At 44.2% G+C, this 27,536-nt stretch overlaps 1 protein-coding gene and 1 long non-coding RNA gene across 5 annotated transcripts in view; one reads left to right on the top strand and one right to left on the bottom strand.

The window, feature by feature from the left end:
- MASP1 (MBL associated serine protease 1) overlaps nucleotides 1-22,736 on the bottom strand; it is a 61,169-nt gene extending 38,433 nt beyond the window's left edge. For 2 of the 4 annotated variants that reach the window (XM_041731870.1, XM_041731871.1), the window contains exons 1-2: nucleotides 22,548-22,736; nucleotides 16,046-16,277 (exon numbers count right to left, since the gene is read on the bottom strand). In XM_041731870.1, the coding sequence (XP_041587804.1) occupies nucleotides 16,046-16,277; nucleotides 22,548-22,552 (237 nt within the window). In that variant the 5' untranslated portion in view covers nucleotides 22,553-22,736. Of the gene's footprint in view, nucleotides 1-16,045; nucleotides 16,289-22,547 lie in introns of those variants that run through there. The other 2 variants (XM_041731873.1, XM_041731872.1) reach the window with 2 other exon arrangements.
- On the top strand, nucleotides 6,515-26,592 carry LOC121477499. The gene is made up of 3 exons (XR_005984245.1): nucleotides 6,515-6,973; nucleotides 22,368-22,452; nucleotides 26,371-26,592. It is a non-coding gene; the product is annotated as an uncharacterized LOC121477499 (long non-coding RNA).
- The last annotated feature ends 944 nt before the right edge of the window (nucleotides 26,593-27,536 follow it).

Genomic DNA, 27,536 nt, shown 5'->3' with positions numbered 1-27,536 from the left:
CATGGGAACATCTGAGACATCTACACCTTTAGGAGCAGGGAAGAGAAGGCCCTGGAATCCTGGGAATTCAGCCTACAGCTCAGAATAGAGTCTTGGAATATCAGAACTGAGGAAACTGAGGTCCAAAGAGGGCCAGTGACTTGCTCAGGAGTAGAGAGATAACCACAAGCATTTCCTGATACAGTTTTACTTTTGGAACTATTCTGACCCTGAAGAAAGGAACCCACCAACCCAGAGAATACATGACCAAAGACATAGGCACTTTGCCAAACAAATTTTCTGGCTCAAGGGCCTCTTCAAACTTTATCTTGGGTTCATGGACTGTCTCCCAGAGAGGATGTGGCTCAGTGACAGCTCCAGCCATAACCCAAACAGAGGGGTCACTGACCTTGGTTAATATTTGCAGCCCCTGCTATGAATTAAAAAATTCTACAAAAATCATTTACCTCTGAGTATAGGCAGAAGATTGAGTCCTGGCTTCTGTTTGGACTGTCCCATTTCTAGGGTCATCATATTAACATGATGGAGGGAAGTACCTTATCAAATGAAGACACAAAATTCATAATAGAGAACTATCTGGCCAGGGATCACAGACTCCTCATTTTTCTATTTTTTATTATGGCAACCATATCCTTTCAGGCTATTGTTATTTAGGGCAGCAACACATGGATGCATGTCCTCAATTTGTTTCCTTTCAACTCAATTCAAAAAATATTTATATACCAAATTCTGTCTGGACTACAATGTGGAGGATGCCAAAAATTACTTATTTGTTGCATGAGCTTAAAGAGCAAGTCCCCTGCCTCTGGGAATGTGAAATTTAATAATAGAGTAAGATAAGTACTCAAATGGGTATGTGTCAGGGCATAGCTTTGCAGTGAAAGATAGGAATCTCCAGGGGTTAAAGGAGGAAAAAAAATTACATCCAGCTGAGGGAAATCATAAAACATTTAGGAAGAAGAACATTCTTTGAGCTGAGTCCTGAAAGATGAGTAGGACTTAGGGAGATGGAAATAGTAGGTGGAGGGTAGGGGGTAGCAGGAAGAGCTTCGAGGCCGAAGGAATAGTGATGTCTCAGAGATATTCAGAGTCTCAACTGTCCCTTCCTTCCCACTACCACCTGCCATAGGAAGGGGGTTCTATTGAGGACAGGGAGCTGGGGAGAGAGGTCTGAGGAAGAGAAGCCAGAGTCTGTTTTCTATGAATTTTCACCTTAGTAGAAACAACTTTGGCAAACAACAAACTTTGGCAAAACTAAGGCAGGGCTGCAGACACTTTGGCCCAGTTTCTGTGGGAGGACCATGGTGGCTGCTCTCCATGTGTCTATAAAGTCATCTCATCAAAGATTAATACTGACAGCTCTCCACCAGTCCCTGGAGCAATGTATGGAGGAGGTAGCTCAGGAATGAGTGTTCTCATTTTATAGAAAGAAGATGTGGTTTATGTATACAATGGAATATTACTCAGCCATTAGAAACGACAAATACCCACCATTTGCTTCGAGGTGGATGGAACTGGAGGGTATTATGCTGAGTGCAGTAAGTCAATCGGAGAAGGACAAACAGTGTATGTTCTCATTCATTTGGGGAATATAAATAATAGTGAAAGGGAATATAAGGGAAGGGAGAAGAAATGTGTGGGAAATATCAGGAAGGGAGACAGAACATAAAGACTCCTGACTCTGGGAAACGAACTAGGGGTGGTGGAAGGGGAGGAGGGCGGGGGGTGGGGGGAGGACACTTGACGGGATGAGCACTGGGTGTTTTTCTGTATGTTGGTAAATTGAACACCAATAAAAATTAATTTATTAAAAAAAAAGAAAGAAAGAAAACCTTGAAGCCCAGCTAATTTAAATGAATTAGGCCAGGTTATTATCTATCAAGTGGTGGTTTCAGGCCCGGGATTGTAGCCTCCTCATTTCCTGGCCAATAGCCTCCTGCTCCTTTAAGGCTTGAGGCAAACAAAGACTGTCATACAGATCTAAAAACCTCAAGGCTTTGCTTGTCAGTGTTCCCAAGCTAAATCTTGGAGCTTCTCCGATCTTTGGGCCTTTGAAGTGCTTTTCAGAATTAATTTAGTCAGATATTCAGGGAGTGTGCTGGATTGTCCTGCTGTTGATTTAGTTAATCTGGGAACTACATTCCCCAGAATCTCCCTTCTTGTATACTTCCAGGCCAGAAGAGAAACTTGTGTGAGTTTAGAACACAACAATCCTTACTCTCTGCAGGGCGTTTTGTGATCAGATACCAAGATGGACATTTGTAGATGTGCCCGTTAGGTTCTGGGTCTCACTTTCCTCCACTCTACATCCAGTGCCTCTTTCCAACAACTGGCTCTAATGACCAACAGTGGCCTAAACATACCACTGCTTGTAGATGGACCCACAGATGTGGGAGTTGCTCAATGCCAACAGCTTCTCACAGAACTCCTCATGGGCCCCCTTCACAGGCCCACTTTGGCTCCTTAGATGCTCTTGAATTCTCACATTCCACTGTAGATGTCAACATCTGCACCCATGCCAGGGCTTCAGGAACACTGATTAGTGACTGATCCTCTTAATTCCAAGCCCTGCCCTTCACAGCCCCAGCTCCTCCTCTAGTCATGTGATTTCTGATACCCAAAATAGCCATTACCTCCCAATCCTCACAGAGGATCTGCCTTCCTCACTGAACTCTGGCTGATACAGTTACTAGAGCCAGAAGTCCAGTGCTGTAGTAACAATTAGGACCTGTGACTTGGGTTTTGGGATTGTCAGCAAGTAGAGGGTAAAAAAGCAGTGAGCTATAGAAAGCTTGCAAAGGCACTGGAGTCACTTAGTGGTGAAACGTTTGGCACAACTCTCCATGGCCACATAGAAGGTAGAAAAACGTACACAATAAACTTGTGGATATGCTAAGGAGATCTCTAGGTAATGTTGAAAGTGTCAGTATGTATTTCTAGCTGTATATGGCAAGGTACTTCAGGAAGAAGTAGGTCTTCAGTGTGTAAGCCTGTGACTTGCTTTGACAAAAGGCATGTGATATGCAGAGATATGCCACTTCCAAGGGGCCCTGTAGCTCTTTCAGGCGTCAGGGGGTCTTGTAGCTCTTTCGCATGTGAAATATTGCCCTGAAGCCTCCACGTGAGGAAGCCCTGCTAGGCCTACTGGAGATGAATCACCCCAGTTGACGTCTCTAGGCCAACCAGCTGACAGCTACCACCAACAGCCAGACAAGTGAGTGAGGCCATTTTGGACTTTCTAGATTCTCAAGCCTCTACTGGAATGGCCTTGGGCATATCCAGCAAAAGCACCATCCTGCTGAGCCTATCCCAAACTTCTGATCACAAGATCTAGGCAAACATAATGGATGTTGTTTTAGCTACTAAGTTTTAAAGTGGTTTGTTGCACAGCAAGAGATATGCTATGGGGTATAGGAAGCAACTTGCGACAAAGGGAAAGATGGACATTTATGAACTGACACTTGGAGAATTTCAATCTCATGGGTTCTTGAGGCCTTGAAAGTTACTTAATCTAATTTCTTATCTTTATACCACACCTTATAGCAGTCATGTATAATGGTAGAAAACCAGAAACAATGTAAATATTCAATTTTAAGAGAGCAGTTAAATTAGCCTTAACTTAGTAACCATTATGCACCCATTACTTATCACATTAATGGAGAATTTGCAATGATCTGAAAACTTTCCTAGTAGGTTATATTAAGCAAAGAAAGGGGGAAAAACCCATGTACATAGTGAAATTACAATTATGTTAAAGGAATACATTGAAAATAAAAAGGAGAAGGAATTAGAGCTAACTGTTAACAGTGGCTAGTTGAACTACAGGTAATATTTTTTTCTCTGTTTTTATATTTTAAAAGTATTTTGAAAAGAAACCTGAACCATCCCCCCCCTCCCCCCCCCAAAAAAAGAAACCTGGACCCACAACTACTTCCCTCTATAGCATAAACTCAGTTAGTTGGGGTGTAAATGGATGGATGAGAGGAGACAGAAGAGTCCCTGTTGTGGAGTTCATGAAGCCTTTGTGAGAAAGAAGAGGAAGGGGGAAAGAGAGAGAGAGAAAGAGAGAATGTGTGTATATGAGAGGTGGGAGGGATTGGGCATTTAAGACTGTTTGCGGTAAGAACATCACTGCTCTGTTTTGGTTTCTCAAGAGAGGGAGTTGAGTTGTGAATTGCTTTGAATTTTAAAGTTTTCTTTTTTTAATGTAACCCCTTGCTGAGACTGGATCATGAGGGACATCATCTTTATATGAGTCATACATGAGTCTTCACCAATTATTACATGCTGGGAAAATCACTTAAATTCTCTGTGTTGTAGGTTGAATTGTGTCCCTGCTGAAGTATATACAGTTAAATCTTAACCCTTGGATTTGACTTGACCTTATCTGGAAACAGGTCCTTGCAGATGTAATCAAGATAAGATGACATCATGCTGGCTTGGGGGGGGGGACCCTAATCCAGTGATTGATGTCCTTATAAGAGGGACATTTGTTCACAGAGACACACACAGAGCAAAGTGTGAAGGCAGAGGGTGAGATTGAAGACACTGCTGCCACATAACAGGGGATGCCAAGGATTGGAAACAACCACCAGAAAGCTAGAAGGGGCAAGGAAGGATTCTTCCCTAGAGCCTTCAGAGGAAGCATGGCCCTGCTGACACTTTGATATGAGACTTCGGGCCTCCAGAACCGTGACATAATATATTCTTGTTATAGGCCATCTAGTTTGTGGTACTTTGTGATGGCAGCCCTAGGATATGCAAATACTCTGGATGTAGGTTTTGTCATCCGTGACACAGTGACAGCAATAGTGGTAATATCACAGGACTCTTGTGAACATGACATGAACTAATACACATAAAACACTTAGAAGGGCCCCTGGGATCTAGTCAGCACTCAGTACCTCGGTGAGAAGAACAGGACTGCTGAGGTTCCATCATCCGAACAGAGCTGCTTCTGGACTCCTTGCTAGGTGGGCATGGGTATTTTCACAATTTGAAGAAGAATGAGAGTCTGGAACTGTCCCTGGATCCCCTCTGGTTTCTAATTCCTAATCTCACTGAAGCCATCAGCATAGACTCCCTTTCCTGCGAGGACTCCAGAGCCCTCATAGTCCGGCCACTTCATTTGGCAGGTGGTGTCTGTCTTAGGTTCCTTTAGCCCTCAGAGGAGCCTCCTGGCAATACTGGGAGGTGGGTGACAAGCAAATGATACTGATCTCCCAGAGGAATGTGAGGGATCTCTAAAAGCTTCCATCCCACAAGAGAATGTAAGTCCAGGAATCTCCTCACTTCCCTGTGTTTCAAAGGATTGCTCTAGATGTGTGCATTTAGGCCAGTGATTCACTCACAGCCCCGCCCAGGAATTCTGACTCAAAAAGGAGTGCTCTGCGCTTCTGGGGTTGCGCTCTCAGTAAGTCTGTCACCTCCAGGGACTGGGCCAGGGATCCACAGCCCAGGCTTGCTATTTTACCCACTTGCTTACATTTCAGTTAAAGATCATGAGAAAGAGCAAATTAAAGTTACCGGATTCCAGACAAGAGCCTGGGACCAGGGGAAAAAGGAGACGTATGTGTGCCCGCATGTTGTGTATTGCACTCCGGAAGCTCTTGAAAGCAAAGCCATGGAAGTATAAATAGCACAGCTGGTGGGTTTAAGACTCATGATGGCCCCATCTGAGAGGAGCTGGAGGTTGATGCTTTGATTTTGGCTGAGTCATTTGGCCATAAAGCTAATAATAATAATAATAATAGCAATACTAGTAGTAGCCATCTCCCTCCTCTGTGTGGAACTTTCCAGCAGACAGGTACATTTACCTTCTTTATTGAATATGTTTGCTTCTTTTTAAATTTTTTTTATTTTTTATTTTTTAAAGATTTTATTTATTTATTCATGAGAGAGAGAAAGAGAGAGAGAGGCAGAGACACAGGCAGAGGGAGAAGCAGGCTCCATGCAGGGAGCCCCATGCGGGACTTGATTCCGGGACTCCGGGATCATGCCCCTGGACGAAGGCAGGCGCTAAACCACTGAGCCACACAGGGATCCCCAATATATTTGCTTCTGATGGAGCCTTGCAATGAATGCACTTCAGGCTGATATTATTCTTCTGGGCCTGAAGAGGTGACATGAGTCCCCAAGGGAACACAGCCTAGGAGTGACAGACCTGAGACAAAACCCTGATGTCCAGACTTCCAGGCCTGGTCCAGTAATTGGAATCAGAGAACCATAGAAGGTCAGAGATAGAAAGGATATGAAAGGCTATCAAGTTTATCTCTTTTCTTTCTTAGATGGGCGCAATGAGACTCAGAGAAAGGAAGTAATTGGCTCAGAGTTGCATGGCCAGATAATGGCAGATCCAGTCTCAGAGCCCAAGCGTATGATGGTCCCAGGACAATGTTCTTACTGACATGTGAACCAGAGTAAAAAGCTCCTAACAGAGCTGGGTGAGCCCCTAAGAAGGTATTGTGTCCATGCAAATGCTAGACACCATTAGCAGCGGGGCCTGAGCCGTGCCTGGCAGGTCTTTGGAGTCCAAGATTCCATTGCTCCAGGGAAGGATTGCCGTTTTGCAAGGAGGGCTCTGGACAGAAAAGGGGATGGTCTCTAGGCAGCATGAACACGGGGAGAAAAGGAGGGCTGGCAGGGAGGGGTCTCCGAGAGCCTGGGAAGCGGGCGTCCCGCAGGTGGGAAGCTGGCAGCGCCCACCGTCCCAGCAGGAGCAGGGTTGAGAGGGGGTAGGCCAGACAGTCTGGGAACTGGGGCCAGTTGGAGAGCCAGGAAGGATTCACTCTTTGGCCCTGAAAGACTCCCCACCCCGTGCCTTCTGGGACTCCAGAGCCAAGCTCATTCACATGCAAATCTCCCCAGGGACTGGGAGGCTGGGCCTCAGACTGTTGAGAGCTGGAAAACAGTCCGAGGACAAGAAAACACAGCAGTGTTGTGTTCTTCTGTGGCAGAGGCAGCCTGGTTCAAGGTATGTCATGGGACAGGGGTGAAAGCAGTGATTGAGTAAGAGCTGGGTACAGCGAGGGGACCCGCCGCCGCAGGCCAGTGTCTCCAGGCAGAGTTCCCAGGAATGTGTGAGCTGGCGTGGTCCCCCGCCACTGCCCTGGACCCTGTCTCGCCCCAGCCTCCCATCTTCATGTGGAAGCCCCTGTAGAGCCCTGGAATAAGGACTGGATGACCTGGGTTCTGGTTTGCGCTCTGCTACTCATCTGTCATGTGTCACCTTAACCCCCGCAGGCAGAAGTATGCCCACGCTGGCTGGTACCAGTGTATAAGCCCAAATTGTGAACTTTTCAGAGATTCTGCGAACCCTGTTGTTAAATGCAGTCATCATTCGGAATTAGGTTTCATAAAGTTACAATTCATCAAATTATATTAAAGACAAATTACACAAAACTGCGCCCTCTCCTATTTTTAGCATCTGACGACTTGCTCTGCTCTCAAGGTCATTAAGGTCTAGCATATCTGAATGGTGAATGGTGTGCTACTGTGCCTCCCTTCTCCCTGCCAGTCCAGATCCACCTGTTAATCATTCACAAGCACACCACTGTCTTCCGTTCTTGGTGTTCACAGACATCAAGGTGGGGACAGTGCATTAATACTGTCCTCTAAGAGTCAAGAGGTCATGAAACACTGCCATGGGAACAATGTGTAAAGTCTATCATTCATGGCCTGTTGGCACCCAGCAGGGGCCTTATCTCCCAGCCCCCTGGTGACCTGGCCTTCCTTCCTTGCTCCCTACCTGCACCTCTATCTCCACTTCTCATCCCCGTCCTTCCTACTCCAGTCACACTGCTGTCCTTGCTGCTCATCAGAAGCACCAGCTACTTGTCTACCTCAGGGACTTTGTGCTGACTATTCCCTCCAGTTGGAAGGGTTTTCCCCTGAAAGCCACATGGCTAACTTCCTCAACTTCTTCAAGTCTCTGCTCAAGTGTCACTCTGTCAATGAGGCCTATGCTGACCAACATATTTAAGTCACAGCCCTCACCCCTCCTCATGTAGGCCCTCTTTGTCTTGCTGTATTGCATTTCTCTGCCTATCAGCTTGCAACTCACTGTATAAGTTAGTCGTGGATTATGCTTAGTGTTTATCTCCTGTTTCCCCCAATGCAACATAAGCATCTTGCTGGCAGGGATTTCTGTATGTTTTAATTACCGCTCCACCCCAAGCTCTAGTAAATAATAGGCCTTCAATAAATATCTCCTGAATTAATGAATAACTCTCATTCCCTACCTTTTACCTTATGAACACACCAAAGGAAATTCAAGCTCTGCTTTTTAGCAAGGTATATCAGAGAAAGGCCTGTGTCCACACAAGCATGTAGATTTGCACACCAGGTGCCATGTCTCCCCAGAGCACTGCACTTCACACTCCTCTGAGCTCTCCTGTGTGCTCTGCCCCACCACTGGAACCTTCCTTCTGTTTTCCATCACCCAGAGCCTGTGCTGTTTGCACTTCCTGCATAAAATGAGCCTTTGTCACACTTTTCTGGAGCTCATTCCCCCTTCCTGATTTCCGTGTGCCTAGAATCGAAAACCGCTATCTCAGGAGTAGAAGAATCCCCCTGGGGACTACAACCAAACTTCATGAGAAACGTCTCTCCTTTTCTTCTTTCCTTTGGGGACCAAGGCTGCCTGCCTGTCTACTCCCAGAGAATTAGCAGAGCTCCTGCAGTAGCTGGGGTCAGCCACAGCATGAAGGTCGAGGGCATGTTCTGAGTAAACACAGAGCACTGCACAGAAATTAGGAGCCTGGGGGTCAGGGGAGTCAGTCTTGGAGCAGGGCCATGGGAGGGACTTATCTCTCAATAACATAGCAGGATACAGACTGACCCAATGAGGCCTGGGGAAAGGAGCACTGGACTGGGAGTTGTAGGCCATCAGAACCGGAAGGGCTTGGAGAGGCTGGCAGGTCCACTTTCCCCATTGGGCAGATGGGGAAACTGAGGCCTGAGCAGGTTGCTTACGTGTCCAGCATCTCAGCAGGAGTCAGTGGCTGACTTCTAGACCAGAGTCCTTTCCTTATGCTCTCTGCTGGGAGACGTATGCCTTTTCCTGCTTTGCCCCAAGACTGTGGTTGCTGCTGGAAACAAACCTTGATGTGGACCGTGAGGGGCTGATGGTCTAGTAGAACGATCTGGAGTTCACCGTTGGGGCTTGTCTGCCACAAACAGATAAATCAAGCATCCTCATCCCTCATAGCTCACTCTCCATTTCTTGTTGTATTTGTAAAATATATTTCTTCTCAATGTGAGGATAAAAGAGAAAGTTCTTTAACAAAATCTAGACAACACAAGGACCCTCAAGGGGCTTCTGTGTTATTAATTTTACTAAATTACCCTGATAGGCAGAGTTGCCTTAGGAATAACACATAGCCAGGGAGCATATCCAGGTCTCTTCCAGGATAAGACTCATTCTAACAGAGAAGGACTAAGGAGAGACAAAATTATGACAGGGGTAAGCTGATCAGGGGCTGAGAACTGGCTTTCTATAGAGACCAGACAAATTCCCTCAGGTTCTTTGTGCTGTTTCTTTTTCCTCTTTTTCTCTTTTTTTAAAAATAGGCTCCATGCCCCACACAGGACTTGAACTCACCATCCTGGGATCAAGACCTGAGTTGAGATGGAGAGTTAGCTACTTAACCTACTGAGCCACCCAGGTGCCCCTGTGCTGTTCCTTTGGCTGTAAATGAGATGTAATCACCCCTGCTCTTCCTATTCCACGAGAATCAAGCATGGCGATAAATTAGGAACTACCATAAATGTGTGTTACTACAAGGGAAATACACGGGAAAATAAGCTTTTGCATTCCACTTACAGTCAGCATTTCATTTGAATCCTCCCACAACCTGTGAGGAAGGTACTATGTCATTATGAACTTCTTCTTCTTCTTCTTCTTTTTTTTTTTTTGTACTAATGACAAAACCAATGATTAGGGAGATAGAGAGGCTTAGGGAATTGCACTGTGATCTCCTATTTACCCTTCAAGACCTGTCTTAAACATCCATCCAAAGCCTTTCCTAAAACCCAGAAAAGACTACTCCCCGTCTTATGTGGTGCCTCACATCCTTTGTGATACTTTATACAGCTTTAATTTATTAATAAGATATTTGTCTCGTGATGCACAGTGAAATCACAAATTCCTTGAGGGCAGGTGCTGTCTCACTCATGTTTGTGGGCCCTGTCTTTGGTGTAGTGTCCAGTTTCCAGTGGGTTTTTACTGGGATTCTTGGACGTCATTCCACAGACAGTGGGGAACCATTGAAGGATTTAAGAGTGTTGCAATCAAAGACATGTTTTAAGATCTCTCTGGACACATGCCTCTAGAGGGTGGACTGGTTGAGGAAGGACTATGGCTCGTGGAAATTTAGGAGATGATTGCAGTAGATTAAGTGAGAGGAATAGGAATTGGAATGAAGTCAAGAACAGTGGAAAGAATGGAGGAAATGTTGAGTAGGTCAAGGGTAGACGGTTGATAGGAGAAGTTGTGTGACATTACAAGAGCATCCAACAGATGCCAGTGGAGCTGTGTGCACTCAGTGAGAAAAAGAGAGAGAATAAAAGTGAAATGCGGCTTCTTATTATCTCTTTTTCCAGTGAACAGGTGCTATGACGTGAACTTGAAGATGGGGTATGTGTGGCTCTGGTGTTCCCTCAGTGATTCTGGTTTCTCAGTACATCTTTTCAGTGACTATGACTCTGGGGCCCCTTTCTAGGCACGAGTCCCCCACTTCATCTGATACCCAACCAAAGGAACTAATTTGTTATATTCTTGGGGGAACAGGCCCTTCTGGACATACAGAAAGACAGTGGTCTATTATACTGAAGAGATTCAGTAAGTTTGACTATTGGCAATTTTGCCTTATGTTACACTGATTTACATGTACATTATAAGATGCAGCTTCACTGTCATTTAGTTATTATTATTTTTTTTTAAAGAAAAGGGGAACTCACAAGGTGGGATTTCATTGTCATTTAGTCGTCGTCGTCGTCGTTGTTGTTGTTGTTGTTTTTAAAGAAAATGGGGCACTTGGATGGCTCAGTGGTTGAGTGTCTGCCTTTGGCCCAGGTTGTGATCCTGGGGTCCTGGGATGGAGTTCTGCATGAAGGTCTCCACAGGGAGCCTGCTTCTCCCTCTGTCTCTGTCTCTGCCTCTCTCTCTGTGTCTCTCATGAATAAATAAATAAAACTTTAAAAATAATAAAAAAATATTTAAAAAGAAGAAGAAAAGAATGAGAGTCTTAAGGTATAAATTCTGGTCCCAGTGTGGCCCTGGCCAATGAATTGTCTTTCCCTAGGTTTTGATCATGATGGCCATAGAGTTGAACAGTGATTTCTGAGGTCTTAGACACACAGACTACTGGGGCTGGGGCAACTTCGGAGACCGTCTACTTCAACTTCCTGTATTTAAGAGAGGAGGAAGTAGAGTTCCATCTAGAAATATTCACTCGCCCAAGGTTCACTAATGGAGAATGACCCCAAGGAACCAGCTCTTCCTACAGCACAGCCAGCATCCGTGCTCTGCCCCTGCAGTGTCAACCGGCTGTGACTCGTATGCTGCATCTGTGCACTGCAGGAATCCACACATTGCAGCCACATTCCAAGGAAGCAGATGCTGTCGTGCAGATGTGCACATGCCTCGAAGACCAAGGACTGCGGGGAATCAGGCTGGAGAGGAATTTTCATAAAATGAGAGCATCCGGACCACAGCCTTGAGGTCCTGCTCTTCTTCAAGCTACTGACGTACAGAGTCAGCAGTTCCATTATGGTCACCCCGAAGAGCCGGGGTAGGGAGGGAAGTTGTGAGTTTAGGCGGGACCAGAAGGGGATCCCTGGGAACTGGAGGGGGCTTTAAATCTCTTCCTTGGCCTGTCAGGGGAATTCAGCCACAGAGTGTAAAAGCTTCAAAATAAGTGATAGGATCCCATCAAATGGAAATCAGTGGTATTTAAAGTTGCTTGGAAAAGGACAGCGGTGGCATAGTGTGGTTACAAGTTTTCTTGAGATGACATGTTGCCAAGGCATCCCCAGTGGACGGTAGGCTCTTATTGGAATGCTTATGGCCACAGAACTTAGAGGAGTGCATGTTCTAACATATTATTACCATTTTCTGGCATTATCCTAGCAAGAATAATGAGGGTTTATTAGGGTCATCTGGACTGTTCTGGCAGGAGGATTAGGATTAGAGTCCAGGAATCTGAGGGACTGCAGGGATCATCTCATGTCACCCCCTCATGGAACAGATGAGAAAACAGAATTTTGGAGAGGGATGTTGACTTATCCGGGAATGACATGGCGTGCTCCTGCTTTATTGCTGCTCTCATTCACAGCCAGGAAAGGCATATATTTTGGTGGCAGAGGGAGTGAGTCAGTTAGAAAAAAGTGAATGGGTTTCAACTGTATGTGGAAGGCTTCTGGATTCAGGAGTTCAGAGGCCAGAGGACTAGTCTTGTGCTTGAATTCTGAGTTTCAGGCCCCTCTCTGTCCACTGGTGACAAAAGCCATATTTGTTGTAAATCCCCTAAGGTAGGACCTTTTTGGGGGATTGAGGAGGATGAGTGAGCTGAATAAGCTTCAGAGCCACCTTTAACCTGCCAGCTGCTCTTCTGTCTTCTATATTGGGCCTACCAGAAGATTTGTTAGCAGAAAACCAGGAGAAAATGTTTGAAAAACAATACTAACAACAATGTGGGATTAGATGACTCTCTAGAGGGCTGCTGCAACTTGACCTTCTGTGAGAGTTCATGACTCCAGAACAGGAACCCTACCAGGTGCTTGTGGACAGGGGCATGGGGCCTGTCTCCACATTAGCACCAGTTGCCAGCCAACCAAGGTGTGGCATCCTGCAAAGGGGGGCCTGCTCAGGCCCCATGGCCACTGGAACCTCTTCAGGGAGGCTGATGCCGATGTTGGGACAGCATCCTGGAAGGGAGTCAGCATGAGCAGAGAGATACATCTTGCCTGCCCTGCCCAATACATCAATCCCTTTTCCCAAAGGAATTAGGAAAAGGTGTCTGAATCAGAGAGGCTAGACTATTGGGCACTTCAGGTAGCAGACAGCTTCTTTGCTATGCCAAGGGTCACAATCTTATTGGGAGTGGAGAGGCTACTCCAAGATTTTATTCATTCATGAGTTAGTGGCAGATCGGAGACTAGCCCAGGCATTTCCTGAATGTCTGGCAAGAATCCAGGACCATGCTACCCTTCCAGGGGACCTACCTCCATCTGCCTGAGCTTTCATGAAGGTGTCTCACTGTTCCTGATAGAAACCATCAATCAGTTTCTGACCAATTCTCCATCAATTCTCCAGCCAGAAAGGCCAAGTTTTGGGTAGAATGTATGCCAGGGTCCTTAATTCAGTGTCAGAAGAGGTCTTCAGTTTCTTTCATTGCCCTTGAAAAGTACCTGTTTGTTTTTATTTTTGTTTTCTGGTTTTTTTTTTTTTTTTCTGTTACAAAATGCAGCTGATATCAGCTTCTTAATCTGCTTTGCCAGGAGGTCCAGTTTATTTGGGACAAAGGAATGAGTTAAACCCTCTGTTATGTGTTCATTGTCTCTAGAAGAGAGTCCTAACAAGGTCAAGCTTGGCATCTGTCTGAACAAGAGGAAAACTTGTGAGAAATGATTGCTTAGTGTATTATGAATTGAGAGTTAATTCCTCGGGTAGAGGAAGGACGGGGTGGATAATGAAAGTAAGTTGTTATGGCTAAAGAAAAAAAAATTTCTGTAATGTCCATAGTCTTAACACCTCAACTACTAGTAAAAGCAAGTGTTTTCACTAAAAAAAAAAAAATCTAGGTGGTTTGACATGTTTGAAAATAGAGAAGAAAGCAGTTAGGAAGTTCACATCTAGCCTTGTCTAAACCCATGGAACTTACTGTGGTATTAAACCAATGTTTGATCATTTTCCTTCTGGTTAAGTCCACTCTCTAATCCAAATATTTGAGAATGCCACAGTTTTATGACCAGCATTAGTTGGGGGAATGGGCTGGAGGAGTCGGCTAACCTAATGCTCCCTACCCACAATGCATCTGCTCCTGGAGTCTGGCTCTAATAGAGGCTAGATTATATCCTGGAAGACATAACTAACATGTTTGTCAGGAATTTCACTTTATGATGATGGACACATAGGGTCTTAGTAAATACTCCTTGCTGGATCCTTGTGACTCAGAGAAGTTGGCTCCATTTTTAATTAATTCACAGAAACTCTATGTCAATCTAGACTGCCAACCTCCATCATCTCCTAGAGCAACTGGCTCCCCCTCTTCTCATTCTTTATCATCAGTCTTTAATTGTCATTACTTTTCCATCTTATGCAGTGGCTACTTTTCTAGGCTCACTTCTCTTTGTAAGGGATCAGATCTTTTGTATCTTTAAATTCTCATAGTCCCCAGCACAGTACATTCACAGGGGTACAGCATCCCACTGAACGGTGGTTCTCAAATTAAGAGATTCTGTCCCTCTGGGGATAGGGCCAGCTTCTAGGGATATTTTTGTTGTCACAACTGGAGGTAGAGTGATATTGGTGTCTAGTGAGTAGAAGCCAGGGATGCTCCTAAAAATCCTATAATTCTCAAAACAGCTTTCCTCAGCAAAGAATTATCTGTAGGTCAAAATATCAATAGTGCTGAAGCTAAGAAACTGTCATAGAGCACCAATTTGAGGGAGTTTTTCATCACAGAAACCTTGTTGTAAATGAGATATTTGATGCATGCCCAACATATAAAATAAGCAATACCCAACATTTAAAATGAGTTTAAGCAGGATGGGGGTTCATATTCCCACTTACCCCCTCCTTCCTCCCAACAGTAGTCTTACAAGTTCCTGCAGTATCCTGGGGCTCAGTGGAGACAAACTTGAGAGCAGTTCAGTGTAGACAAAAGAGTATGGGATTGAAAGTCAGAAGACATGGGTTTGGAAATTGACCCACCACTTACTAGCTGTAGCTTCACCTTCTTAGGTTTGTTCCTTTGCCTGTGAAGCAGGACAGTAGCAGTACCTGTCTTATAGAATTATTTTAAAGATTGGATGGGATTACAAGTATAAAAGTACATTGTAAACTCACTACTTTGCTGTTGATCCAATATTCTGGTAATACAAGGTCAACTCCTGTTGAATTACTGGCTGTGGAGAACAGAGATCACATTAATACTAACAATATATGAAGTCTACTCTAGAGTAATTTGATGAGATCTTTTCCAGAAAGCCAGAGAGAGCTTAGAAAGTAGGTTCTTAGACCTCCAGATCTTTTTGAGCCAGATACAGCCTTAGTAAACTTGATCTCTCAGAAGTACTCCAAACTTTCTCAGTCCCACTTTCAAAGAATAGCTTTCCCATCCATGGCATTGTTTGTGGGTTCTCTCTAATTTCCAGAGAATAGTGCTTTGATGTTGTAATCATTTCCTGTTTCTCTTCCACATGGTTTTTACATCCAGCTCTGATGGCCCCTCAATCCTGCCAATACCCTTCCTTGGCAGAGAAAATCCAAACTTCTTAGCATCGCATTCAAGAACCTTCAGAATCTCACCTCGATCCAACCTTCTGACTTCATCTCCTACTGTCTACTACTGCACACCCAACCTTTCCCAAATACTTGGGAACTACATATTCAACCTTTCCCAAATACTTCCCCTTTACTTAGGGAAGTGGGCAATGCTTTTTAATGCCTCAGCTTTGGACATAATTATGGCTGTGTTTCAGTCTGGTTATCCTTTTCTGGGGTCTCTGCCCTTTTCTTTCTGCTGGTAAAGGATTAGTGGAAACATTAAGGACTTTGAGAACAGAAAGAAAAAGTAGAAGTTATGTTTGGCTGAGTTATACTTCACCAGCCCGTTTCCCTTGTGGTCCTTTCTAGATCTACCACTCAGTCTGCACCTAGCATACCACTTCCAAACTTCATCATGTAACTTTGTGCATATTCCTCACTGGACTGTTACCCTGGGAGGGTAAGCACAGTATCTAGTTCATCTGGGCTTCTCTAACTCTCAGCAGATTCTCTAGTAGAGAAACTGCCTCAGTTAGGGAACATCAGAGGTCTCACCTTCACATAGTCATATTCACAAAGGTAGGAGGACTCCAAGTTGAAGTGCATGAAGTAAAGCTTGATCCGAAATCCCTCTGGGACAGTGATATTCCAAGTCACCTCTGAATCACTCGGATAGGAGTCTGGATAGCCAGGTGACTGAATCTGGCCAAACATATTGTTAAGCTCCACGGTATGGGCCGAAGCTTTCAACAAGGAGAGGCACAGAACATGATAGAGAAGGAGCCACCTGAAAGACATGAATGGATCCACTTACATTCATGGACATAGGTCCCCACCCTTTCACTAAGTCAGCACCCAGGAGACCGTGCGATCAGCATATCTCTGCCACTGACCTGCTGCATTTACTTTTCCCCGCTCAGGGCCTTGTTTACCCTGTCCTTTTTACAGGGAGATGGTGACTCCATGATATCTAAGCTTTCTTCCAGCTGTGCTCTTCTTTTTTTTTTATTATTATTTTTTCAAGATTTTGTTTATTTATTTGAGAGAGAGAAAGCATGTGTGCGCATGTGCATGAGTGGGAGGAGGGGTGGTACGAGGCAGAGGGAGAAGGGAGAAGCTGATTCCCCACTGCGTGGGGAACCTGAATTGGGCCTTGATCCCAGGAGCCTGGGATCATGACTTGAGCCAAGAGTAGATGCTTAACTGATTGAGCCACCCAGATGCCCCCAGCTGTGCTCTTCTGAAGATTTGATAATAAAGATTCAATTCTCCTAGACAGTGCCCTATTTGGGACTCTGACATACATTATTTTATTGTTGAGAATGTCAGTTTCATAATTAGGTAAAAGCTGTGTCCTTTCTTCAACTCAGCTTCATTTAAGAATCATAAACTCTTGGTTCAGTTTTGTAAGAAGTAACTAATAGTAACATGGTAATGGCGAGATAAGACTTCTACTCAGAGATGGGATCTTGCATTACTTAAAACAGATTTAACAAAACCATTCAAAGTATTATGCAAAGTTTTGAATTAAGAAAGAATAAGCAAAACAAGTTTTTTCCCCTCTTGGTAAATATTCTTACGAAAGGATCAGAAACCTACAATTTATTTCCAGCTGTAGGCATCAGAGATAATGGAGGGTTAAGAGAATTGCTTAAGGAAGGGGCAAGGAAAACCCAATAAAACTTAGGGAACACACCCAAAGTGGCGCAATAATGAGGCAGGATGTACAAGGCTAATCAGAACCCTAATGGTCAATATGCGCAACATCAGGCATCTAATAGACTGCTCCCCCTGCAAGACCCAATGATCGTGAACTCGAACCCTCCAAACCTGGCTCATCGACTTCTTCCCTCATTCCTGTTTATTCTGCTTCCTATCTTTTGGAAATCCATCTGCTTCTCTCCAAGTCATTTAATTTAAATGTTCTTATCTGGCCTATCGCTATTGCATCCTAAGTAATCTCCCCTTACTCCATTTCATACCATTCAGCACTTTTCTGCCAAAGTTGATTTTCTAAAACACACGTGTGACCATACTGCTTCACTGTGCCTGCAGCATAAAGCATCTGCTCCCAGGATGGTAGATGAACCCTTTTTGATCTAGGGCTGATCTGCCTGTCTGGCCTCATCTCAGTGCCAGCTATGCCCTGGCATGCCATTCTGAAAGTCTGTCATGCCTGTCCATGCTTGGGCCCCCTTGCACAGACCCTACCCATTCTTCATCTGCTTGCCTTATTTATCCTCCGTTATCCAGCTCTAAGCTTCCCAGGCTATGGTGTACCTTTCACACCTCCAGATTCCATTCTGCACATCTCATATTGCACTGCTTTTAGACACAGCTCCTGAAGTTAGATATATTGGGTTCAAATCTCCATTCTTCTACTCATTGGCGGTGAAATCTTGGATAATAGTCTCTCTGAGCCCTAGTTTCCTCGCATGTTAAATGGGGATTATAATTTCTAATTATTGGACTCCCATGAGCATTAGAGATGATGTATATAAAGGATCTAGTATACAGCCTGGTTTATAGTAGATGATGAATGAATAAAATGAATGGATGAATGAATGAATGAGTGAGTGAATGAATGAATGAATGAATGAAAGTTGTGCCAGTGCCTTCTATAACCTAAATTCATGCTGGGAAATTATATCAGCATCCTCAGATTACAGTATTTCTCCTTATCCACTATTTCCTTTTCTGTGGTTTCAGTTACCCACACATCATAGTGCTTATGTCACTCACCTCACTTCATCTCATCACATAGACATTTTATCATCTCAGTATCATCAGAAGAAGGGTGAGTACAGTATAATTAAGATTTTTTTTTCAAAATTTTACATATTTATTCATGAGAGACACAGAGAGAGAGGCAGAGACACAGGCAGATGGAGAAGCAGGCTCCATGTGTGGAGCCCGATGTGGGACTCAATCCCCAGGCCAGGATCATGCCCTGAGCCAAAGGCAGACGCTTAACCACTGAACCACCCAGGCGCCTCACAATTAAGATATTTTGAAAGAGATCCCATTCACATCATTTTGTTGCAGTATATTGCTACAATTGTTCTATTTTATTATTAGTTACTGTCATTAATCTCTTATGCCTAATTAATAAATTAAATCCGAGCATAGGTAGGTATGCATAGGAAATACATTGTGTCTAAAGGGCTCCCTGCTCTCTGTGGTTTCAGGAGTTCTCTGAGGATCTTGGAACCTGTCCACTGGGGATAAGCAGGCATTACTGTAAGGCTCATACTTTACTAATCGGAAAGTTGTTTCTCCCTACCCAGACGCATGTATGTGTATATATGGATACGCATGAAGTTTTGAATATGTAACACAACAAGATAACTGTAAACGTAGATTATCTAGCTGTCTCCTATGATATTTACATGAAAGGTAAATAGTAAATGCAAAAAGGCCTAGAAGGATATCGCCAGTGTATTAACAGTGGTTATCTCTGAAATGGGAATATGAAAGTTTTAAGTTTAATTTTTGTGTATACGCGATGTTCATATTTGCCAAGAAGGACCTTCTACAGTTTTTTTCAATAAAAAGAAAATAATAAAGTCATTTAAATTTTTTCCAGTGTCCCTACAATAGTAACTTGTGAGATTTCTACTGAGGAAACAAAATGTTTTAATCCAATTGCCAGGGTCAATATTTTTTTTAAAACCAATCTTGGGGGGTAGGGCCTCCAAGGGAGAGAGAAGGGAAGGCATAGGTCCAAGCTCTCCAGTGAACTCACAGGAAAGCAGAGTCTAGAAACCCTGTCTCTCAGGGCCCACGCAGCCCCAGTTTCAAGCGAGGAAAGGTGTGGATGTTACCGGGAGCTGGGAATTCTGGTTCAGTTCTGCCTGGGGGAGGGGAGAGCCCTGGACTTGGATCAGAAGATCCATCCTTTGACTTTATTTATCTGACCCATCTTGGGGAAGGCATATAAGCTCTCAGTGTCCTCGTCCAGTAAGCGGTGATAATAGTAAGTTGCCATCAGACTGCTATCAGAGTAAAGGAGGATTGGAAAGTCCTTTGTTAACTTTCCAGCCCTCAGCAAACATTGGTTATAATTACTCCATCGTGCTGCTTCCCGAAAAGCAGAGGTTAGGAAAGAACTTTGGCTCCCAGGCTGGACTTCACTGCAATAGCGACACCCAGATTATGCAAGGCTGAAAGGTCAACTTTCTCCATGCCTGCTTTTTCCAGACCACATGGAGGAGACTCTGAGCCTCCTAATGCTGGGCCTGTCAAGGGCTGGCTGCTGACAGCCCCATTCAGCTCCAAAGGCCCACATGTGGTAGGTAACTGGCCAGTGTGGGAAGAAGCTTTCTGTTCTATTTTGTTTGCATCTCAAAACAGTTTGAAACATATGAAACAAATATCTCCTTGCACATAATGGGCTTGAGCATATGCTTGCTTGCTTCAGGGGCTGCCAATCGAAGAACGAAGAACGTAAGTGGTGGTTTTTGTTTCCCATCACACTCTCTGAATGTTTTTTGCTTCCAATACACCAGGCACCGGCTGTACAATTCCTGACACCTGCTACCTATTCTCCAGCGCATCAAAAAGTTTCACTACATTTGCTTGAAATGTCAAATAATATAGAAAGCTGGGATTTGATAGGTCCTCCTGCTGGAGCAGGCTATGGGGAGTAGACAAAAAGCCTCCTTGTGTCAAAGATTGTGGAAGAAGTAGCACTTTGTATCCTCTTCATTCCCTCCCTTCACTTCAACCTACACTACACCAAGACTGTTTTTTAGTAGAAGAGTTGAAAGCGACTGTGTAGATCCCTCGGACAATGCGCTTATTTGACAGATGATGAAAAGGATACCCCAAGTAGTGACATGTCATGCCCAACACCATATGGTGAATTAGTTCAACAGAAGAAGGGAATAACAAAAGCTAACAGAGGAAGCCGCTGGGTCCATGCCCATATCATGCCTAGGCATTTGGCCAAAGCAATTAATCCTGTGAAAAATAATTAAAAAACTCACGGCTTTATGTAGAAATATAAAAAAAAAAGATACTAATAACAAAGCCCCTCCCCAACAAATTCTAGTTTAATTGGTTTGGAGTAAGGTCTGGTCATTGGCATCTTTGAAAGCATCACAGATGATCTTAATGTACGACTGGAATCGAGAGCTATTGGTATAGGAAAATACACTTAGATGAGAGTCTGGCGGAATGTAGCAGAAAAAATATTGGACTTGGAGTCCAGAGACCCAAGTTTGAGTCAGAACCTTTTCAAGATCATCTGTATAGCTTTGGGCAAATGGCTTTTATCCTCACTTCTCCATAAAACCTCACCTCATCTAAAATCTAAAGACCAGATGAGAGAGGCCTATAAAAAGTGATTTGCAAACTCTGAAGTGCTGTGTCCCTGCAAGGCAAGACCCCTTGGAGACTTCTAGTGGAGCACTTCTCTACTGGTTGGTTTGCTAGTCAACTGAATTCCATTCAGCTAGCATTTATTGAATGCTTCATAGGAAACATACATTATGCTAGGTGCTGGGGATACTAAGAAAAACAAGACACAGATCCTATACTTAAGGAGCATTCAATCTTGGAAAATCAGATAGACATTTGAACAGTGAAATATTAAGAAGATGAAGAGAGATAGCACAAGAACAGAGATAGCGCAAAGGAGAAGATGCTCATTCTGGGGATGCTGGCCAGAGAAGAGGAGATGATGTTTGAGCTGTGGTTTGAACAATCTGGTCCTTTAGGTGGAAAAAAAGGAGGGGTGGGGGAGAGCTATTCTGCGCTAAGGGGGGATTGAACACAAAGATACAGGACTGGTAATCAGCCTGTATGTTGTTATGGATGGGGCCTGGGGTGGTAGGGTAGGATTCTGATCTCAACAGACCAGCCAAATTATCCCTTCACGTAGATGGACATAAATCCTATCTCTTTCAGGAGAAAGGAAAATGAAGTTACATGGCAGGCTTAATGTTACAATGGATTTTAAAAGAACAGATCAAATTAACCTTAAGAGGCCTGATTATTTCTCTGAACCACAGGTAATCTGAGCTCAAAGAGTTAACACAGTCTGAAGCCCCCCATTGGCCCCAGACCCAGAAAAGTTGCTAGGTGACTTTGCAGAAGAGAAACAAATAGAAATCCTTTTCCAATTGAGAAGAAAATCAATGAGAAAAGAGGTGCTTAGGGACTTAACACATCTGCAGAGCGTTTTTCTTCTCCTTTCTCTTTTTTGGTATTTTTAACGGCATTAACACTTATAAATAGCAAAAATAATTACAGTGGTTACGTTTTGAGACTTGCAGAGGAAAACTTAGAAGGAATGCCTGGTAAGAAGGATCAAGTAACTCTAAGTATAGGCTGAGGAATAGGAAATGTTGAAGAGTTTAAAAACAATTAGAATTTAAAGTCCTGGATTTAGAACGCCAGAGACTCCTTTTTAATTTTTTTTTTTTAATTTGTGGTATCCCTTTAAGAGCCATTCAGTGCAATTCATAGCCTGATTCATGCCACCAGCTGCCTCTGATTTCAGGGAAAAATGCAGAAATTTATAGGGAACTGTAAAATGGGAACAGGTTTTTACTTTTCTAAATTGAGGTTTTAACGGGCAAACTTCTGAAGGTTTAAGAAACGGCAGAGCCGAGCTGTGGGAAGCTGGTTTCTTTTCCGGTCAGGACAAATAAACACACAAACACATACCTAACTCACAAAGTGTTGGAAGAGATAAACCCATGCTCTTTGCAGAGAGGGAAAACCTAAAGTCGGCCTTGTGGGCAACAGGAGGAAAGTCACATTTGCCAGCAGACAGCACCCTGCGCTGGCAGAGGGAGAAACTGAGCTTCAGCAGGAAGCTGGGGCAGGATTTGCACAAAGTCTCCCGTCTCAAGCTGTGTTGTCTCCGCAGTCCCAGGGCAGCGCCCAGCCCACATCTCCTTTCTCAAAGCCCCAAGGATTGATGAGAAGCCCCTGCAACACCCGCAGGACGGCAGGTGAGTCTGCCCAGAGGCAAGGTCAAATGCTCCAGGGCTACTTGACACCTGGTTCCCGAAAGGGCACCCGTGCCCCCTCCTGCCCTGGCACTCACCTCATTTTCCTGCCTGGGGTGCTCCTGGCTGCCTGGCTTTGGTCCCCTCGGCCTGACTTTCCTGTGAGCTTGTCCCCGGTGTGGTGTCAGCGATGCCTTATCTTTGTTCTGAGGTCCCTGTGTGTCTCTGGAATTGGCTGGCATTCTTCATTCAGGTCACGCCTTCCCCTGCCTGCAACAGATCCCCTCTCCCCCTCTCTCCCTCTGCCTCTTCCTCTCTCTCTCTCTCTCTCTCTCTCTCCCTCCCTCCCTCCTCTCTCTCCTCTCTCCCTCTCTCTCTCCCTCCGCTTTCTTCCCCTCTCTCTCTCTCCTCTGACTCGCTCTTACACACACTCATAGGAACCTGACAGAACAGAATCTGTCTTCTTCCTTAAAAGATCTGCTCCTCTAGTTCCTTCCTTTATCCTGTGTGGCTAGCTCCAGCTCTTGAGAGGAAACTGAGAGGCTCAGAAAGGTATTTGTATCTGTGTGTCTGTGTGTGTCTGTGTGTGTGAGTGTGTAAGTGTATGTGTATGTGTGTGTGGATGTGTATGAGTGATTTGTATGAGTGAGTGTGTGTGTATGAATGTATTGAGTGAGTGTGTGTGTGTGTGTGTGTGTGTGTGGAGGGTGGAGAGAGACAAAGTCTAATTTCTCTTTAGTCTCCCCTGCCAGATGGCCATAGTTTTCTGCTCTTCTTCAGGACACCAGCAAAAAGACACCAGTGAAGCAGAAACAACCAACTAAGAAGGCAATTCTGACATCTACACTAGGAAAGGTCCAAATCCCAAAGCCTCAGTCAGCCTGCAAACAGCGAGACAGATTTTCCTGTGCACAGAGCCATTGGCCAGGAATGTGAGGGAGCCCCAAGTCCTGCAGTTGGCTAGTGGCTCTTCTCCACTTAAAAAGCAATACTCATGCTGTTTTACCAACTCAGGGTGTTGGTAATCCAGCCAATCCAGCCCGGTGAAGATCCCTCACCGCAGGAAAGCCCGCACCCCATGGGTGTAGAAAGCCCTAGGTCTGTACACATGTCTACACTCAGATTGTGGAGAAATGCAGCACCAGATCTAAGCCGAGCTGAATAATAGAGGTAGTTACTTCCCCCACAACAATGACAACCAATACTGAATAGGGAGAGAGATGTCTGGGTGCAAAAAATGGATTTTACAGAGAACCTTTTCTGTGTTAGGCACAATGCTAAGCCTAAGCATCATCTCAAGCACTCCCACAAACTTGTAAGGGGCACACAATTGTACTCATTTTACAAATGAGAAAACTGAGGCTCAGAGAGTTTCAGCACCTCACCAGGATCATCCAGCTCTCTCCTCTTTTTACTCCTTACTGCTACCTCCGCTAATAGTCAACATTTATTGAGCACAGTGGGTCAGGGACTGTTATAGAGATGTGTTAATTCCTTTCAATCATCTTTATACCTTGGATAGTTGAGTAGTTGACAGATGAGGAAACTGCCCAGAGAGATTAAGTAACATGCCCAAGGTCACACAGTTGGAAAGTGCTAGGGGAAGAATCTGAGATCCTACCCACTCTGTTGCACTGCATCTCCCTCATATAGTCTAATGCATTTGGTACCTCAAATACAACACTCATGGAGAAACTCAAGTTGAGGCATCCTGAAAAGAGCAGTAGATGTAGAGTCAGACTTTAATCTTTCCTTTCTGTCCAAGCCAACTGTGCACTCCGGGTCCAATCCTTAACACCTCTGCTCCTGCTTTGCCTCTGGGGAATGAGGGTTGCTATGAGGCTGCAAGGAGATTACGGCTGTGGAAGTGCCGTGTTAGCTGTCTGGCGGTGCACCTGACGTTAGGCCCCGCGTCCAGTCTGACCAACGTAGCAAAAGCATGTGCTACCCATGCTCTGACACTGCTGCTTTGGCACATTTGGGGGAACACTGGTTTGAATCTTGCTAGCATTCCCTCTGCTCCCTTTTCTCTCCAGTTTCTCTATTTTAACACTTTCAAATGTCAGTCTTGCCAGGCCTGGCATTAGTAAGAGGCTGTGGTCGATAATGTGGGTGCAAATATATGAGATGAGAGAATATGTTTGAACTCAGGCACTGTTTTAGCAAAATGTTGCTTTCTGTTTCAGGCAGAGTGAAAAAAAAAAACATTTAAAAGTCCCATTAAGAAGCCTCACAGGCTCCTCAGACATCAAATAACTCTCACAAAACAACATTTTAATGATTTAAGTGTAAATGAATCTGAAACACATGGACTACATTTCTCTTGGAGTACCCAAGGGTTTCAAAACTGAAGGAGAAAGAACTTGGCTCGAAGCACAGTGCGCTGTGCAGAGGGCTTTGCCCGTCACAGACATTCCCTCTATTCATGCGGCAGCAGAGCTGGCCCTCTCCTCATTTAGGGCACATACAGGAATATGCAGTCATTTGTTCTGGGCACAGAGGGAAGAGCTTGGGAGGGAAAGCCATCAGCTTCTCCTTGTAAAGTGTCATAGAGCAATCGAGCTTCCCAGAATAATTTCCTGGCCATATTTTTTCAAGGCTGCCAATGTTCAATGGGAGGGATTTGAAATACGTTCTAAGCCAAAGTTCTGCCAATATACAGCAGATCTGATATGTGCTTCCCTGGGAGTTAGCCAAGGCTCAGATGGAATCTGCACGAAAACAGGAACTACATGGCTCAGTGAATGATCTGGGTGAGATTCAGGGCAGTTTCCCACTAGCCTAGAAGACATTGGTGAATTGTCCGGACCTTTTGATAAAGACTCTGAAGGATCATGAATAGATTATGGGAAGTAGGACAAATGTGAGAGACACTGATCTGGGAGTAGGCTCAGTGTCAGTAGGCTGACTTGTATGTGACCTTGGGCAAGTCATCTACTTTCTTGGTTGGAGGGAGGGAGAGGAGGGGCATCCATCTGCTACTGTACAGTCAGGGGATTGGACCCTGTTGAGATGATGGAGAACATATAAATGTGGGTATGAAAACTGGGGAATGGTATTGCAGTGTAGGTAGTCATGTGGGTTACTCTCATGACCTGTGAAGACAGTGGAGTCCAGAGTGGCACTCTCATCTTGACACTTATTTTATCTGTGGTCATAGCAGCATGCTCAGGATTCAATCATAGGCATTCATAAAAATAATTTTTAAGAATATTCAACTAGTTTTTAAAAAGCTTGACAGAAAGGTTAAGATATGCCCACAATGAACTAACAGTATGTCACATAGAATCATAAAATGTAGAATGACAGATGTGGGCATCATACCCCTAGGTTATTGTTAGGGACACGGATCAGAAATGTAGTTCTAAGAGAGTACATGTTATAGCATTCCTACCACTAGAACCGGGTTTGGTTTACATGTTCTACCGAAGTATTTATTATATGCAACTCCTGAACTGAGACTTTCTGGAATCCCATGAATGTGTTAGAAAATGTAAAGTATTTGGGCAATGGGATTTTGTTGGCAAAGTCTGAAATCCAGGCTTCCTATAGAATATCTAGGAAACTGATAAATAGCCCCAAAGATGGCACATTAGAATTAAATTTTGGGTTCTACAACACATGACAATGCTAAAAGCCATTGCTTTGGATCCTGGATATCATATTATCGGAATAATACAGGGGATTAAAAAATACCAATCCTTAAGCTTCATCCAAAGAGATTCATATTCAGTGAATTTGGGGTGGTGCTCCTGAATCTAATTTTAAAAGCTCTCATGGCACGATTTTGCCAACTTGGGTACAGAGATCATAATGGTGCATCTTGTAATTGATGTCATTTTAGATTTGATGAAATATCCTTAGCATGTGCCAGATACTTCCATATACATTATTACATGTAATATTCATATATTTTTACAGATGAAGACAGGAAGTTTCAGAGAGACTATGTCAACAAGAAGATGGCTGATGTATAGAGCTCAGGCCTTCTGACCCCGGATCCAGGACACTTTCCCCTCATCTACAGGCTCCGGATCCTGCCTATGGATTTTGAACATCCATGAGCCATGCTATCTTGTGTCTGCAAGATTGCAGGGAAGGAAAAATAATTTCTATTAGAAAATAAACTACTAGGCTCTGTTATAGGCTGTACTGTGTCTTTTCAGAATTCCTATGTTGAAGCCCTAACCTTACCCAGGACCTCAGAATGTGACAATTTGGAGATAGAGTCTTTGAGAGGTGATTAAGTTAAAATGGGGCCCTGATCTGATGTAATTTGTGTCCTTATAGTAAGAGGAGATTAGGACACAGACAACACAGAAAAAAAGACCACGTGAGAAAACAGTGAGAAAATGGCTATCTGCAAGCCAAGGAGAGATACCTCAAAAGAGCATCTTGACCTTGAACTTTAAAACACATGCCAACATCTTGATTTTGAAGTGCTAATCTCCAAAACTATAAGAAAATAAATCTCTGCTGTTTTACTACCCAGTCTGTGGTACTTTGCCATAGCCTAGCAAAGCCCTAGCAAACTGACACAAGCTCTCTTACGCAAAGTTCCTGAAAAGCATGAAACACATGTCCCCCAGGGGTGTCAGGCTGATGTCAAGTGCCACACACATGGAATTAAAAAATACTGAGTTAATTAATATTCTGGTAAATAATATTTGGTAAATAATAAAAGAGACCTTCACTAATGCTCGAATAGAATTTATTTTCCTCACATAGCAGGAAGTGAGGAGGAACTGCTCTGGGGTAGCTGCTTGACATTGTTTTCTTGTTTTCTGCTCCGCCAGCCATAGTATATGGGTTTCATCCTCATGCTTGCCACCTCATGGTCGCCAAAAGGCTGCTGTAACTCCAGATGTCAAGTCCACATTCAAAATATAAAAAAATGAGGAAGAAAAAAAGGGGACTGGGGGACTTCTCCTAATGTCTCACAGACCAGAGCTGGGTCACATGGCCACCACTAACTGGAAAGGAGACTGTGGAGTCTGTTTCTTACTTTTACAGCTTTATAGAGCAGAGCCAGGTGGCAAGGAAGACAGAGATTAGAAATGGAAATTTCATGAGTCAACCTTCAATAT

Source organism: Vulpes lagopus, chromosome 17 (assembly GCF_018345385.1).
Source record: "Vulpes lagopus strain Blue_001 chromosome 17, ASM1834538v1, whole genome shotgun sequence".
NCBI lineage: Eukaryota > Metazoa > Chordata > Mammalia > Carnivora > Canidae > Vulpes > Vulpes lagopus.
This window is presented reverse-complemented; position numbering and strand designations above follow the sequence as displayed.